The sequence below is a fragment of the Anguilla anguilla genome, chromosome 6, assembly GCF_013347855.1.
Source record: "Anguilla anguilla isolate fAngAng1 chromosome 6, fAngAng1.pri, whole genome shotgun sequence".
Taxonomy (NCBI): Eukaryota; Metazoa; Chordata; class Actinopteri; order Anguilliformes; family Anguillidae; genus Anguilla; species Anguilla anguilla.
The window spans coordinates 9,020,996-9,037,541 of record NC_049206.1 but is presented as its reverse complement, the minus strand read 5'-3'; the positions used below and the strand labels follow the sequence as shown (position 1 = coordinate 9,037,541).

General features: G+C 46.9%; 1 protein-coding gene across 2 annotated transcripts in view; it reads left to right on the top strand.

Moving 5' to 3' along the window:
* Window positions 1-14,428, top strand: part of b4galt2 (UDP-Gal:betaGlcNAc beta 1,4- galactosyltransferase, polypeptide 2) — a 123,921-nt gene extending 109,493 nt beyond the window's left edge. For both annotated transcript variants that reach the window (XM_035422636.1, XM_035422635.1), the window contains exons 6-7: window positions 5,254-5,358; window positions 11,343-14,428. In XM_035422636.1, coding sequence (XP_035278527.1) covers window positions 5,254-5,358; window positions 11,343-11,493 — 256 coding nt within the window. In that variant the 3' untranslated portion in view covers window positions 11,494-14,428. The remainder of the gene's footprint in view (window positions 1-5,253; window positions 5,359-11,342) is intronic.
* Window positions 14,429-16,546: the final 2,118 nt, after the last annotated feature.

The window sequence follows — 16,546 nt, the reverse complement described above, 5'->3', positions numbered from 1 at the left end:
TCTCTCTACATTCAGTGTCGGGAGATGTCTCTATCTCCTCTGTATAAGGGCCTAATTCAATCATAGTTTGTTCTTAACTTTGTCCGTAACTCACAATTCAATTTAAAAGTGTTTGTTTTTTTGTCTTCACAATCACAGTTTGGCAAGTTTATTTTAGGGGAGATCTAAGCTCACCGAACTGTATTTGTGAAGAAAAAAAATGAACACTGTAATTGCATTACACTGTGAGTTGCAGATGTTGAATACAAATGTTGAGTGAATCCAGATATTAAATATTAAAATACAGGATGCTCATCATTTCTAAAAATATTTACAAGTGAGCTGCTGCCAGAATTAAATGTACTTTTCTCAGACTTGCATATGCAAATTTGCACTGTAAATGCTGGTATTGGGCAAACCCGTTTCTTAAGCACTTGCTGACTTCACTAAATTTGTTATTGCTGTTTGTTTCTGTGCATCATTAGCTCTGTGTTTGAAAGGCAAACTTCTGTCAGCAGGTAAGCTTGGCTGTGGTATTCAGTAGTGCAATTTAACAGTCCATTTCCATTGGCAGAAACTGTTTGCATCACTTGGATGGTTTAAAGCAGGAATTTGGTGTCAGGTGAGTTTATTGAATTCGGGTGAAGGCAATTCTGCATTTACATTGGACTTTAATGCTCTGGATTTGTGAAGGAGCCCCTTGACAAACAAAGTGAATGAATCATCTGTTGTGTGAGGCAGGATCCATTCTGTTTACTGTGTAGTTTTACCATTTCTCCAAGGTCAGAAAGAAATGATGCATCTTCAAAGCTGAATAGAATAAAAACACATGCATATTTTTTTGTTTGGAGCAATCGCAGACCCACAACCTAAAATAAAATGACAATAAAATCTTAGCAGATGGCCGAATGATCAGAAGTCACTTTCATCATACTGTAAATGTGCAATGTTGCGTGTGAGGAGTGGAAGTGAGTGGGAGAATGGCCCTTGTGTCTGCACAGATGACGGAGTCTAAGCCAAATTCAACAAAGACGTTCGGAGGCCGTGCATCTTCGTCAAATTGACCACAGAAATTCAGAGAAAAAAGGTGTCTTCTCTGCTGGACCAGTCACACTGTTATAGGGGACAATTTGGTGCACCCACAAGCATGGAAACAAGCGTCCCACCGAGTCTTACGTCAGAGACTGATTGGTCAAAATTGTGTGGGGGCTATTTTCTATTGGCTAGAAGCACCGTGTGGGTTGCTGAGGAATTGCCTGTCTCACTCAAAGACTCAGGGCTCTCTGACTGCACATTATTTCATAGCCTTGGGGGTTTTCTGCCAGGCAAGTTTCAATCCCGTTCTTTGAGAAAGGGGTTTGCTGGGTGCCTGTCAGTGGAGGTCATGGGAAAAATAGGGTCCTGACCTAACCTGTCTTTCTCCATTTCCTCTCCGTTTATTCGGACTTCTCTTCTGTAGCTTCCTAGAGTTTTTTCTCCCCGCCCCCCCCCCCCCCCCCCTTCCTGCGCATGAACCCATCCATCAGTGGGGAAACCCCAGCCTTTTTTCTCACCATGGCATCGTGGACCCCCCGCACCCCCCCCATCCCCACTCCCACCCCCACTAAGGACCCCCACCCCGCCGCCAAGCCCCACCCCCCACCCCCCCACCTCCCCACCTCCCAAAACGTCCATCTCCCGCCGCCCGCTTTTCCCAGGCTGCTTTTCTCCCAGTGTGTTGAATGCTTTCTGGGTCAGCTGTCCACCATGTTATCACGGGATAATGAGGAAGAGGAGGAGGAGAATGAGGAGGAGGTCCTCATTATGCATCATTCACGGCAGAGCTGACTCTCTCCTTCAGCTCTTGACTGTAACGTTTTCTTTTTTTCCTCTCCTCATCTGGGCCTGAGAGAGAGATGATGCGGAACGGCTACGCCAGGCTCCGGTCGGAGCAGCGTGTCGCTCACACGCCGCACGCGAGAGTTTCTCCCGATGGCGCGCAGACAGAAAAAAAGCAGAGGAGATGGATTATAATAACGGTCAGACTGTTCGGGGCGGTAGGGGCGCGTTGAGCCACAGAGATTAAAACAAATGCGATTGTTTTCCAAGAGACAGCGAAGACCAGCCGGCCTCTTCAGGAAATTTCTTAAGCGCCTTAGAAAGAAAGAGAAATGGTCTTGTGCTCGCTCTGTGTTGGTGCCATTTTGTTTTTTTTTCCCGGTTTGGCATTTGCATTAATCCAGATTGATGAGGCTTTGATGAGGTGAAACTCTGTTTGATTGTTGAACGGTCACCAAAAAACATCAATGTCAGGCTTGACTGGTCCCCTCTGTGGGAGAGGACGGTCCGATGAGGATCTGACCATTCTGTGAGGAGTAGACACGCACACACGCACACACGCACACAGCATGTACTGACCGCAAAACAAAGCGCATACATCAATACAATACATGTAGCCAAGACATCGAAAACCAGGCTGTGACCACAATTCTTCATTCTGTTCACACTTGAATGTGTGCCTGCTCATGGGGGGGGGGGGGGGGGGGGGTGACTGTTTATATATGTGCGTCAGGGATAATCCACAATGAGCTTGTATGAAATAAACATATGACATAATGCACCGCACTCCCCACCACTTACGGGCTGTATGTACATCATCTCACGGTTTATATCTTACATGTGCACATCTTGAGAGGGATTTACAAAGTGATGGAGAGAAATAAGCCTGCGTGCTTTGCCCACCAAACGCTCGTGTTTAGATTCGACAACATCCAACAACATACAGTATCTTGCGCTCCCCGTTCCGTGTTGACAGTGTCTGTGCTTGAAGTGGAATTGACGTTACGAGAACGTTCATCTCTGCAGAACCGTATTTCACTGAGGGGCGTGAATGGCTACACGCTAGCCGGTAATTGTGATAGATTAGTTTCATTGTGTTGTTTCGTCTGTTGGCTCAGACGCCGGTTCAGAGCATTGCTGAGTTTCTCTCTCGGTTGGGTGGGTCTTTTGGGCGAGTAGGCGTGGCGGGTCCGTCGCGTACAAGCTGTTCCGCGGCAGGAAAGCGTACCGTATAGACAGTGCCTGATACGGCTGTCCGTTTGTTTCTGCGCGCGTGAAGAGAAGCACATTGTGGCGGGTGTGAACAGAGCATCTGTAGTGTTGCACAGCCCAGGAGCCTGCGTCGCTATCTCCGCCTGTTCAGTATTCACACCTCCACCTCCAAACCCATTACATTACATTACAGGCATTTTTAGCAGACGCACTTTTCCAGAGCGACTCACATCGTATCCGTTTATACAGCTGGATATATACTGGAGCAATGCAGGTTAAGTAGCTTGCTCAAGGGCACAACGGCAGTGTCTTACCGGGGAATCGAACCTGTGACCTTTAGGTTACAAGACCAACTCCTTAGCCATTATACTACACTGCCGCCCACCGGCCGGCCCGGGCCTCTTACGCAACGCAGCGTGGACCGCGTCTCTCCTCGCATCTGCAGCTCGTTCTCCGACCGCCATCCCACTGAAAACCGAACGTCTTCATCCATTTTGCATTTTGAATTCCCCAATCACGGCGCAACGCTGGAATGCGAAACAGAGAACTGTGTTTTTAATTCCGCGTCGTATGTTCGTTCTCTGCGTGCGTGCGTGCGTGCGTGTATATGCGTGCATGTGTGAGAAGGCTGCATTTCTTGGATTTCTTCTGGTGTGAAAAGTACGATTTTTTTTTTTTTTCTGCACAGAATTACTAGAGATCTGAAATGGTTTGAAATTCTTTTTCTGAACTCTGGCAGTGGAACTTTCGGCTTATTTCCACACTCGCCCGCCTGCCTGCCAAGCCTGCGTTTTCTAATTGCTTCGTGAGATGGGCACTGTGAGACCCTGGGCTTAGGAAGGAGTGCCCGTGTCCAGCATCTGACCTATTTTAGCTCGACAGTTATTAACAGTATTTTCTGCTGACAGAACATCTGTACAGTGAAGCAGTGCTGCTTTCTCTCTTGCTTGGAGGGGGTGGTGATCTACAGTACAGGCCTTTCCCCATGCTGAACATGCCACAGACGTGGGTGTACTTCTGCACATCACTTATGGAAATGGGATATACTGAAAATGTTTTGAAATAAGATGCATATGAATTAGCAAGATATTGCAACAATATAGACAACACTATATACATATGTAGACACACAGAAATGATTTCTGCTTTCACGTGTTGCAATATAGGCTGTATTTTTTTAACCTTCTGCTATGAAATATGTTTATCCTTATATTTTCAAAACAAGTCCTCTTATTTACTGTATATTGCAGCATCTTTCGTTTGCATAAGGGTGGGGGGGGGGGTAATTAACCCTTACTAACATTGGTACTAGGGAGGGGGGGTGTGAACGTCACAGTGGCCTGAGTGCTGTTCCATGAGCTACCCGCGGTGGTGCCCCCGATGTGTTCGTTGCGCCGTTTCCCAGAGTGCACTGCTAATTATCGGCCCCTCATGACTGCGTCTCAGCAGGGCCGCTCTGGAGCCCCCCTGCCCCATGCGCCGGAGCGAGAGAGAAAGAGCGAGTTCGGGAGCCCCCCTGCCCCGTGCACCGGAGCACGCTCGGAGCGAGAGAGAGAGAGAGAGAGAGAGAGAGAGAGAGAGACGGTTCGGGAGCCCCCCTGCCCCGTTCGCTCGAGCACGCTCGGAGCGAGAGAGAGAGAGAGAGAGAGAGAGAGAGAGAGAGAGAGACGGTTCGGGAGCCCCCCTGCCCCGTGCGCTCGAGCACGCTCGGGGGCGAGAGACAGTCCGGGTTCTGGAGCCCCCCTCGCTCCACGCGCTGGAGCACGCTCGGAGCGAGAGAGAGAGAGAGAGAGCGTGGGTTCGGGAGCTGGCTGATTGATTTTCCGTGTCGCGAGGCAGCTTAGCAGAATAACAGTACAAGACAACAACCCCCCCCCCCCCCCCCCCCCCCCCCCCCCACTCCACGTCCCCATTTTATTGCATTAGTGCTGATGTTCTGTACTGTATAAGACCGTCGTGTAGGCAAGTTTATCTCCGCGCGCTACATGACATGTTCAATGCATGGGCTCGATGAGACGAAGAGCTGAATGTTTGGGGATAAGTGACTATATATACAATGCTCCTGAGAGTATATATATATATATATATATATATTAGTTGCATTAGTGCTGATGTTCTGTACTGTATAAGCGCGTCGTCTAGGCAAGTTTGTAATATATATATATATATTCTTCCCCCACAGAGTACTGTTGGTGCCTTAAAGCCCACGCCCTATTGACGCACTGGTTTTTACCGTTTGCATAGGATCACACTGAACGGCATGAAGGTGTCCCGACCGGACGTGCTGATTGGACGCTACAGGATGATCAAGCACGAGAGAGACAAGCACAACGAGCCCAACCCACAGAGGTGAGCACCCAAGCCGCCCCCCCCCCCCACAAAAAAATCCCAGGCCCCCATGTTCCTGCCTGAGGCCTTCCTGCTGCTTCTCCCAGCCACCAAAACAGCAAGCCAGCGCTCCTCACCTTCCCTGGCAACAGACGCCTTTATTTGAGTTGGGGTTCATTCCAAGAGCATGTGATTGATGACCAGAGGTACAGGAGATAAAAATCCCCTGCTGTTGGCTGCTGGGTGGCTCATCCTGTTAAGGAACTGTACCAGTGCAAGGTGTAAACCCACCGAACCGTGCCAGTGCTGGCTGTGGCCGGCAGCCCTGCAGGGTGACCCCCATCACCCAGGGAGGGCAGGGTTTCGGTCGGATGGGGTGTCAGGGTCTCATTGCACATTGTGATTGAATTTTTTTATTATTTTTAAAAAAATCACAGCAGTTGTTAAATGCTGCTGGATCTGTTTTGAGCAAATTATACAGTCGTGTATTATTATTTTGACTTGCTGATGGCAACTTCTACTTTCCACACTTCTCCTAGTATGAATTCAAATAACTAGTTTTTAAAAATGCCAGACGAGGAATGTTTGGCGGCCTGACTTATGAAACACTTTGATTGATTTTTGACTACTTTTTGGAAAAAATACCCCGTATGATGAATTCTGTTCAGACTCACCCACTTTTGACATTCTTTTGATAGTACTGGGTAGTGCTGGACAGCAGTGCAGTGTAGTGGTCAGGGAACTGGGTTTGCAACCCAGGTTTTATTGCAGGTTGCAGGCTTGATTCCCAGGTAGAACACAGTCGTTGTACCCTTAAGCAATGCACCTAACCTGAATTACTTCAGGTAATTCAGCTGTATAAATGCATACTATGTAAAAAATGCAAAAAGTTAAGTCGCAGTGGATAAGACCATCTGCTGAATGTCTGTAATGTAATGTAATGCAATTTAGATCATAACTAGAGGGTTATGCTGTTTGCTCAGAATAGACTACTGCAGACGTTTTGTCAGTTAATAAACCATCCAAATGTTTGCTGGTTTGTGGCTTCCATGGCAGGTAGGTATATACTGTTGCCCTGGATACAGTCATAAAATAAATGCCACTTAGGTCTATATTTTCTCCAGTATAGCTCTCTTGCAGTGTTTTCCCCCAGTATAAAAAAGATTTATTAAAAATTGAGATATATGTGAAGTGCTATTCTACCAAGATACACGTTTTATGTTCCGATTTAAATCTCCAGCTCGCTGCTGCAGCCGATGCCTGCGTAGCCTACATACCCTCGCAACTTCTGAGAAAATAGATTTTTTAGATTTTTAAAACTGATCTGTACAATTTTATACAGTAAGGTGTCCTAACAGGGTGAGCGGGGCGAAGAAGATTTTGAGGGTATTGGCATCTAAAGAGCACGCTCTGTCGTGCAGTAAAACGTGTATGGCGCCGTGGTAAAAAAAAAAAACGTCATCTTTTATGCAGCGCTCTTATGTTTGATTGTCGCAAATTTTAAGAAATCTATCGCACAGTAGCAATTCGGGATGCAATTATAGAGAGAGCGCGGGATTGGACTGTTAAAATCGGTGCTGGCTTTTATCAATTGTACTTCAGGACCACATCGGCGCCGGACTGCGATCGCCGGGCGAGAGCAAAAGGAGAAATTATTTAAACCATTCAAAGGGTTTCAACCCAATTCCGCTTCCACGGCGGTCCATTTACCGGCGCAAAAAAAGATCAGAGCCGGGGGCGAGGTGGCGTCACCATCATTCCGAACGGTTGCCTCCGACAACAGTGGCCACGAACGCACTTAGAGGAAAACTTCAAGTGCAAACTCATTTCCATCTGAGTAGAGAGAATGCATAGTGAAATGAATTGTTTTGTGTTGCCGGAGGTAATGATGTGAAACGTGTTGATAATAGCTCTTCAGTTAGCACGCCTTCTGCCAGGGACTGGGGAGGCGCGCGGCGTGTTTATTTGTCTCGCGCTGGTTGACAGGCGAACGGAATTGATGCTGATCCTTTCTGATCGCCGCTGACTTTTAGCTGAAATCTGATTAAGAGGCTATTACTTTCAACCATCGCCAATCGTTGCGTTAGCTCCGGATGAAGACACCTTTTTGTTATGTAAAGTAAGCAGTGATCATTGTACCTACAAGCCCATACAATGGCAGTGTAGCGTGAATGTGGTTCTGTTACGCTGTTATTTCCACTGTTATTAACAAAAATGTATGCAGACATGATTCTGATGCTTATGTTTAGTAAGGTGCACTAATGCTCTGAAAAGCAAATTTACCAAATGAAGTCAAAATTAATAAATTAATAGACAATAAAACATAACGTCTGTGCAGAACTATTCGCACCATTGATAAAGATGGGCAAAAAAAGTCTGTATAAAATAAGGCTTGGTTTGAGCTTGGTTTCTGGTGGTTATGTATGCCACCTCCAAGCTGAAATGTTTGCTCCTGTGGTTTTCGATTCATTGTAATTTTTGAAAACGATCCAATTTTCCCAAGTACATTGCGACATAGCGGTAGTTTTAGCAACTTTGAAACAAACAAAAATCAAATCCTTTTTTTCCCCCTCCCATGATGCAGTGCTCTCCCTGTAATGTAATGTCGCACCGTTTCGGTTCCCCGTGTGCCATTTTCTCCCGGAGCAGACAGTAAAGACGCTGAGCAGTCACAAAGCGACCGATACAAAATGGCGCGCGTGGCACCCGGGAGACACTAAAGTGCACACTTAATTGAAGTTGCTGTTAATGGCCTCCCCGCGCGGGCTCGAGGGCCCAGCGCTTTGCAGGTGAGGAGCCGGGGGACTGTTTGCCGGGTTCGATGTTTACGACGGCGGTGGTTTCCGCCGCGCGGGAAGGAAGAGTGAAGGCCTCGGCGCGGTGACACCGATTGAGATGCATAGGCAACGAAGGCCGGACGGGGAGCGGAGAGGCGCTGTAATAAAATCGATAAATCAGGGCTGGGGGGATGAGAGAACCCTGTCTGCGTGATGTATATCCTCACCCCCCCCCCTCCTCGCCCCCCCCTTCGCCGCACTCTGTCCACACCGTTTTTGCCCAAGCCTGCCTTAGGCCAGTGCCGTGGCTTTAATGCTGTTTTGTGGTGCTGGCCGTTTTATTCTTGAAAAGGTGACAGTTCAGTATTTTGAGTGGGGGGGTTGGGGGGGAGGGGTGGGGTGGCATGAATGACTCGTAGAGGTCTTAAAGTGGAGAAAGAGGGGCGGGGGGGGCGGCATTCAGGAACCACCGTGGGATAATTATTCTAATTAGGGAAATGCCTGGGGGTTTCGCTGAAGGTCCATTTGATTGGTCAGATGAGAGGTGTGCTCCTGATAAGCGGATCTTGGTACAGGAGTGAGTGCCCGGGGGAAAGGCCTCTTTAACCGACGGGGAACAATGGCGCACCTGTCCCACACTGACGCTCCGCCACTCTCCTGGGGCGGATGCACGTACCCCTTCTGTCACTGAAAGATTGCCAAGATGGTGCTGGTTGCACTGGAAGGTCATGCACAATCGTTTATGTTTCTGTTTTTTTGTTTTTTTGCTAAAAAAAACAAAAAAACAAATCCTGAATGAATGCAATTATTCATCTCGATTATGTATTATAACTAAAAAGCTATTTTCACTGAAAAGGTCCCCAGGTCTGTGGAGGGCGGGAATTCCGTTGCCAGCGTTAGGAGTATACTTTAAAATGTCAGCACTGTCCCACTTAATTATTCACACCGACTATAAGCCAGTGTAGACTCTCCTTCCTGTCATTATATGTACAAAATTGTAATAGAACACTAGGAGAGATTACGCCGACGGTACCTAATAAGTGATAATCATGTCTAGTCTGGAAACATGAATTCGAGGAGATTATGTTTCTTGAAGCACCAAGAAGACATTTTGGATGAAAAAAAATCGGCACGGTAGTTCACCACTTGATTATGAATCATGTTTCCTGTTGAGGTGGCTCACTTGCTTCAGTGACCTGTTTCAGAGACACGAGTGCAACTGTGTAGTCTCATGTGTAGCCACGAGTAAGAAGAAAAAAAAAAAGTAGACTAGGTTACCCTAGTGTTCTCTTTCTCTGGTGTCTTCTTGGCTCATGAAAGATGCAGAGGGCTCTGCGCACCCCAGTGAACTGAAGGCTCCATTCATTCTAATGGAGACTGGCAAAATAGACGCCAGAAACATGAGCCTACCCACAATTCCCCGCTGCGACCGCCTGCCTGCCTGCCTGCCTGGCTCGTCCCCCGGCCATCCAATCCTGGTTGTCCTTGCACAGACTGTGATAACAACTGGTTACTCAATAATTCAAGTGACTGATGTCGTGGTCCTATGTGGAATCAGGTGATGTTGACAAGGGACCAAATATTTCTGATGTTAGCCCATGTGAACCTTACTACAGTAGTAGTAGGCATTAATGTTCTGGCCTAACATTTTCCACGAGAACACTTGATAAGCCACCTCCTCTCCCTCTGCTTAGCATGTTAGTAAATGAAGATATTTAGATTTTGGCAGTGATAAATGAATTGGATTGTGTGCATAATTCACTGCCTTATTTCTACATTTAAAAAATAAAAAAATAACGCTCAACGCGATGTTTCAGGACACCTCTGGAGCCATCATCTCCACTACCCAAGCGTGACCTCCCTGTTTGTCTTCGTGAAAGCGCTGCGGTGATGGACTCAGGTTTACCTTCGCTGTTTTGTCTGGGCGGAAGGCGGAGTCGGTCCTTGGTAATGAGACATTACGCCTGCTCAAAGCGGAGAGGGCACCATTCATCAAAACTTCAAATATTAGTTAGTGCTGGCATTCACTCAGGAATATTAATTTACTAAATATGAGCCTTTCCATATAGTAATATCGCTCGGTGTGTATTCGTTAATCATAATCTTTGGACAGACTAATAGCCTTTGTTGGCTGGCTGGTTGATTTATAAGGAGATAGCAAAACATAAATCAAGAAAGCTCGTAGTTTACTTGTTTAACGGGAATTGCCTTTTCTCCTTCTTGCCACCCGTGATGGGAGGAGGAATATTTATGATGTTCTAAGACCTCACCCCACCCCAATCCCCTTACCAAATGACGGGCGAACACACATTAAGAACAGCTCGCTCAAAGACGAATATTAGACACTGCACCTCGGTTCTTCATTGCTGTTCTTGCTTTTTTTTTTTTTTTCTTTGAAATTTTTTTTTTTGAAGGCCTGATAGACAGATAGCTCCAGCCCCCACACGATGGGCTTTGACGGCTTGTCTCGTCAGGGCGGGCAGACCCCGGAATGAAATGCACCCTGGGAATGTGACGCGGCGCGGCGTAGCGTAGCCGGCCCGGCCTGTTCTGACAGATTTGCCCCGGGGGCCACGGGCCCCCCTCCCCCCCCCCCCCGCTGTGAAACGCCCCCGCTGAGCCGGTGACGGACAGTCGGCCTCTGATTAGGCCTCTCGACTGGCCGCGCTCCTCTAAAAATGGCCTCAAACAGAACGACGTTCTCGAAAAAAAAAAGCCCCTCGTTTTCAGCTCGTTACTTCAGATGCTGGAGGAAGACTTGTCGTTTGGGCGGGAGAATTCCGCGCGAGAATGCGCGGAAGCGTTCCGCGCGGTATCTGCGGGGTCCTTTCAAGATCGAGGTCTTTTGGGACTGTCTGCAGGAACAGAAAGATGCCTTGTGAATGTAAGCAGCAGTGGAAAGTGGGAGTGGTCAGAGAGCCTTGGATACCGGAGCAGCTGCGCGCTGAATGACATGGTCGCGGGAAGAAGAACGCTTTTAGCAGTTTATCTGCTGTGGTGGGAGCACAGCGCCCTCTGTTGGCTGATGCATGTATGTACAGAAACAAAATACGAATCAGAGGCTGATGAGCCCTTTTATTTGGATTCTCTGCATGCCTCAATTTAGTCAAGAGTTGACTAATTGTATTTTCTATAAAATGTACATGGAAAACGGTCTTTGGCAATTTGGCTCAAATAAACTAATAATTGCTATGTTGTGAAATGATTGCCTTTCTTGTTTCTTCTCAGGTTCAATAAAATCCAGAACACCAAGAACACCATGAAGAAGGACGGCATCAGCTCCCTGACGTACCGGGTGGTGCAGGTGAAGAAGTACCCTCTCTACACCAATATCTCCGTGGAGATCGGCAAGCCCCCGCCCCGGCCTATCAGGGGATAGCGTGGATGGGTTTCCAAAGAGGGACTGATATGCACACAGCCCCCCCCCCCCCCTTCCTGCTACCACCACCTCCAACACCCCCTCCCTAACTCCCCCCCACCACCACGCATACCCTTTCTCAGCTGAGTTAACCTCTGCTGATTCCCTCCTCACGCCTGGTCTGGACCCAGCGATTGGATCTGAAGGTCCAGTCAGCTCTCCAGGTACGAATCTGGACATGACTGCCCACGTTCATCAGGACTTCATCTTGGATTGAGACGTGAGCCAAAACACCCGTTTTTCACGAGCGAGAGCGTTCGGCGCGTTTCGGCGACTGCGATAACCGCAGTCGATTAACGCCACAGCCTTTGTCCCGTTCACGCGCGAGGAAGCCCACAAGCGTTCGCCGCTGGTTAATTCCAGGTCCTTTGAGGGTTATTCACGCTCGTGTAATTCACCAGGTGCGCCAATTCTCGCGTGTCAGAGACGTGAGAACGCATTTCAAACGTGACCCCCGTCTTTATCCGTTCCCTCGGTTACATTTCCTCAGCGACAGCACTTACGGGGAGAAAAAAAAAAAAACGAATGTGTATCGCACCTGTGCTCGCTTTGTGCAGAGTGCTTCTGGTTCCCATATCTCGCAAGTAAGTGATTAACAGTCAATAGAGGCTCCAGATCTTGGATCGGCTCCAGCTTCACCTCGGTCTGGGATTCCGACCAAGAAATCTCCCGAGCTTTCAGACGAGGGACGCCGTCTGCCAGCTAACAGAACTCGGATCCAAGGACTCCAGGAAGCGAGTACAGCTGGTCTGCTAGCGGAGGATATACAAGATGAAGGACCTGGTAAAAACCTGTGCTAAGAAGAATTAGGACAGAGGATGTGGGGGTGAGGGGGGGGGGGGGGGGAGGCCGGATGATTAGGAAGCGGTGTCTGCTCCTTAAGACGATCGCTTCTGCTGGCTCCTCAGGTCGGAAGGACTTGGAAACGAAATATTGACGGCTCTTTGAACCGAATCGAAATCTTTGCTATGTGAAGCTGGCCCCCCAAGAGTCGGCTACAGACGGAATTTTAAAAAACAGATTGCTATTGTATTGCTCAAAAAGGACTTGACACTCCATGTTGTTTTTCAAAGTACCGTCCTCTCTTTTGACAAAAGCGAAACTGCATTAAGGGCATTTATATACTCTTGGGGGAAATAGTGAATATTGCTACTGTGCTATGGGTCCCAGATTAATTTAGGTGGTCTGATTTTGTATCTGTTGTTTACTTAAAAAGAACATGAGAATGTGTAATGGCAAGAACAGGACATTCAGCTGAAAAATGACTTCCTGATATGAAATTGACCTCCAGCTAATTTCAACCTATGCGCCCTTGCTCTGCTGACAGAACTGAAGTTAAAATGGCTTCTGTGATCCACTTCATTAATCCCGTTTAAAAATTTAAAAAACGCAATTTAAATCTCCGCTATATAGTCCTCTGCGGCGAGAACTGTAAACGCTTCAGGATCTGTCTAGCGGTGATGTTGTATCTGCTGTATTGTGTATAGTTGATAGCAGCAGAGCCGGGAAGCTGGTTGGGATCTGTATATCGGCTATCGCTTAACGATAGCGAGTGAGGGTCTGAGGCAAGTTCAGTGAACTTTGACCCCTTAAGAAGGCAGCAGGATGTCACTATTTCCTCCATCAGCTTATGTAAGCCTTTTTTATAGTCTTAAGTAAGCCTTTTTTTTTCTTTCACTCTTCTTCCCTTTTTCCTTTTTTTGTACTGCCTAAACACCAAACTGATGCCTTCAGAATTTTTATGAGGGGCAAACAAGATTGGGAATGCTGCATTCTGGGAGATTTTTTTAAATTAACGTTCCTGTCTTGTGAAGTGATGTGGAAACCTTTCTCTTTTGTACTATCAATGGTTTTCTTGGCCGGCTCAACACAGTCCAAGTACCTAAAAAAGGTCCCTCTCCCTTGTCTTAATCATTGTTTATTTTAACGAGCCTTTTTAAAGAACGCTTACATTTTCCTTTTTTTTTTAAACTGTCGACTCTTCCGCCCGACATGACCTTTTATTTAAATCCCTGCCTCATTTTCATTCGGTATCCATCTTTCTCCCGATGTGCCGCGTGTGTGTGAATACCTCACTGTCCATTTCCCCTTGGCCCAGCCCGCACGTGCAATCGTGTCTGAGACGTGCCGCTTTGCTTTAAAATCACAGGGAAAATCGGGCGCTTTCATTTACTGCCGTTTCCTTTCGAGTGCATTACTTCTATAGTCCGTGGCCTTGGTTACATAAAGGCAGACTTTCCCGCTCTGTTCTAGGGCCTGCTGCACTGGCTAGCTCCTTTATTGGCTAGCTCCTTTGCAGACACGGCCGCTTTTCATCATGTGTGCATTACGTGTACAATCAAATAATTCTAAGGACCTTACAATAAAGGCCATTACAGTCCTGTTGGGACTCATTGCTTTCACTGAAGAGATGAGCACATACTGGCGAGCATATAGACTCTTTAAGTAAAAAGTAGTACGATTGTGTATTTCTGTAAATGTTAGAGAGTGTATCACTGGTATTTGATCGCTAAGGCATGCACCGGTACAGCCTTTGGTTAAAGGTGTTAGTCTGCATGTGCTACCTGGTCGTCTTTGTCCTGTCAGCGTTTGAAGTGAGCTAACTCCGCCGAGCCGTGGCGAAGGGACCTCATTCCTCCCCAGATTCGCACTCTCGTGCTTTTGCCGCCCGGTGCTTCGACCCCGTCGTCTGCGCAGCCGTGACAACGGAAGGAAGCAAACGAGTGAGCGAGCGCTTCTCCACATCGCTCCGACCCATAGACGTAATTTTAGGGTAGGATCACGCGGCACATAACCGCGTAGCCTATCTCCTCTGCGCCAGGGTACCCGCACCGCCCGGCGTTTGATTTCAGTTTGTCACACGGGCTCCTTCAGGATATCGAACCTCCCGGCAGATGAGTGCAGGGTAAAAAAAAAGAAAAAAAAAAAGAGGTCGGATGTACCGTTCAGGCAACGCTTGTTTGATGTGAGATCAGTGCAGAGGGATAAGGAAAGCAGCGACTAGCAAATGCGCTTAATGCTCTCCCCGGGTCGCGGATCAAAGACGCGGCGGTTCGGCGTGTTTCAGGACAAGCCGTTCCTTTTGGCCTCGTTATTGCGTACTGTTTGTTGGATCGCCTTGGCTCCCTCTCCCTTTTATTATAACACATTTTCAGCTGCGTTCAGGGAGAACTGACCCTGGACGCTCTTAAGTTATTACGCTGGGAGACGGGGATCAGTAGCTTACGCTTTCCTTCCCTCTGCCACTTTCATCTTTAAGAACCTGCAACATGGTAGATGTTTCTTCCCGGTGATCAAATACATCACTGTTTTTTCATCTGACCTGATTGGAATTTCAAAGAGCTCGTTTATCTTCTTGTCAGATTTTTTTTATTTATTTTTTTATTCCTCCCCTTATTTTCTGTGCTGAAATGCTGAATTGATTTCATTCGCTAACAGGTGTTGCATGTCAAGCGTCATGATCACACCATGCAGGGTTTTTTTTCTCACGTGCATTTTAATTCTGTCCTCCAGCTGTGCTGTTGGTTTATACATTTTTTATTTTTTTTAAACTGATTTTCAGAAGTTTGAATCCATTTCAAATTTGCTGTATATAGTTTGCTGGTGTCATTTTAACCCAGTGCTATACAGAGCTTCCTGCAGGAAAATAGCTAATTTCGGTGCGAAGTACTGTATATCAGGTCATACTCAGTGGAGAGACACATTCAAGACAAATTGTACAATTTTATTTTGCACCCACCCTCTGCAAATGACAGCTGTTGTTTTTGCCACATCATTAACAGTGCTACGTCCATCAATGGAACATTTCACTGATTCACACTCTTCATTTAGGAATGTTTTGTTCACAGGCTAGAGGCTCTTCTACGGTAGCACAGTTTGTCTGAAACTGACTGTGCCATTGTAAAAGCTGCTGTCAGAACATCTTCACCATCACAGGTCGGGTCACAGCCATCAGCCAATCAGCTTTCTGCTTACTGTGGATGCAGCTGACTCCAGGCCAGGTTACAGAATGGCGGCATGTAGTTTTAAAAAAATGATTTCTGTTCAGTTGATGTCAGCCATGTGGAGAGATTGAAAATGTAAGCTGTAATTGCAGCAGTATTTTTTGTAAACAGGCAGAAATCCATCTGCATCTCTGGCCTTATATTAACACAGGTTTGCCCATGAAAAGATTTGGCCCTTACAATATTTGAGTATTCAATTTATATTAATGATTTCAATGGATTTGAACATATCACCAGATGGTGCCCGAGACCTTAGATCATTTTTTTCTGGGTAATTAATAATTAACAGATACCTGGCATTTGAACCGTGCTTTCTGTAGCCATGCTACCATGCTTCATTAATTGTTTGCCTTGATGATGTCATGAACTGGGACGACAAACAGTACTGACCTTCACACGAATTCCAGAACCTTCCCGAAAAGCTGGGTCGTATAAAGAAAAGGCAGATAACTAAACGGAACCCCATTGGTACAGTGGTTTACCACCTGGGATGGAAACTCACATCCCTCTGGTTACAGTAGCAGGATCTAATGCCGCTTTTCAGCCTCCACAGTAGACGTTATTTACGTTACTGTGGCCCAAAGATTTCAGCCTGACCCTATATGAGCCTGCATTCTTTTCAGCCCGAGCCTGACAAAAACCCGAGCATTTTGAAAGCCCGACCCAGTTTGAACCCAGTTTTGATAAATGCGTCTGTACAGTGGACGCACCCCGGTTTGGATTGTCATCAGTGTTTTGTTCGGAATCGATGCAATTGACATCTGGGTCAGATCAGTGGATGGGGCACAGCAGTAGGCTTGTGCAGTAATGTTATACTGTTGTATCATTGACGTTCCTGTTTTTTGGCTGTTGGACTTAAGAAGGGTAAACTTATATTCCATTTTTTTTTTACAAACCCCACAGTTTTGTTTGCAGCTTGATCAAAAATCATGTGAAAGTTTGTTGGATTTTCAGATTTTCCTCTCGATGACTGCTGCCTCACTTCATATAATAACTTTTATCACCGCCTC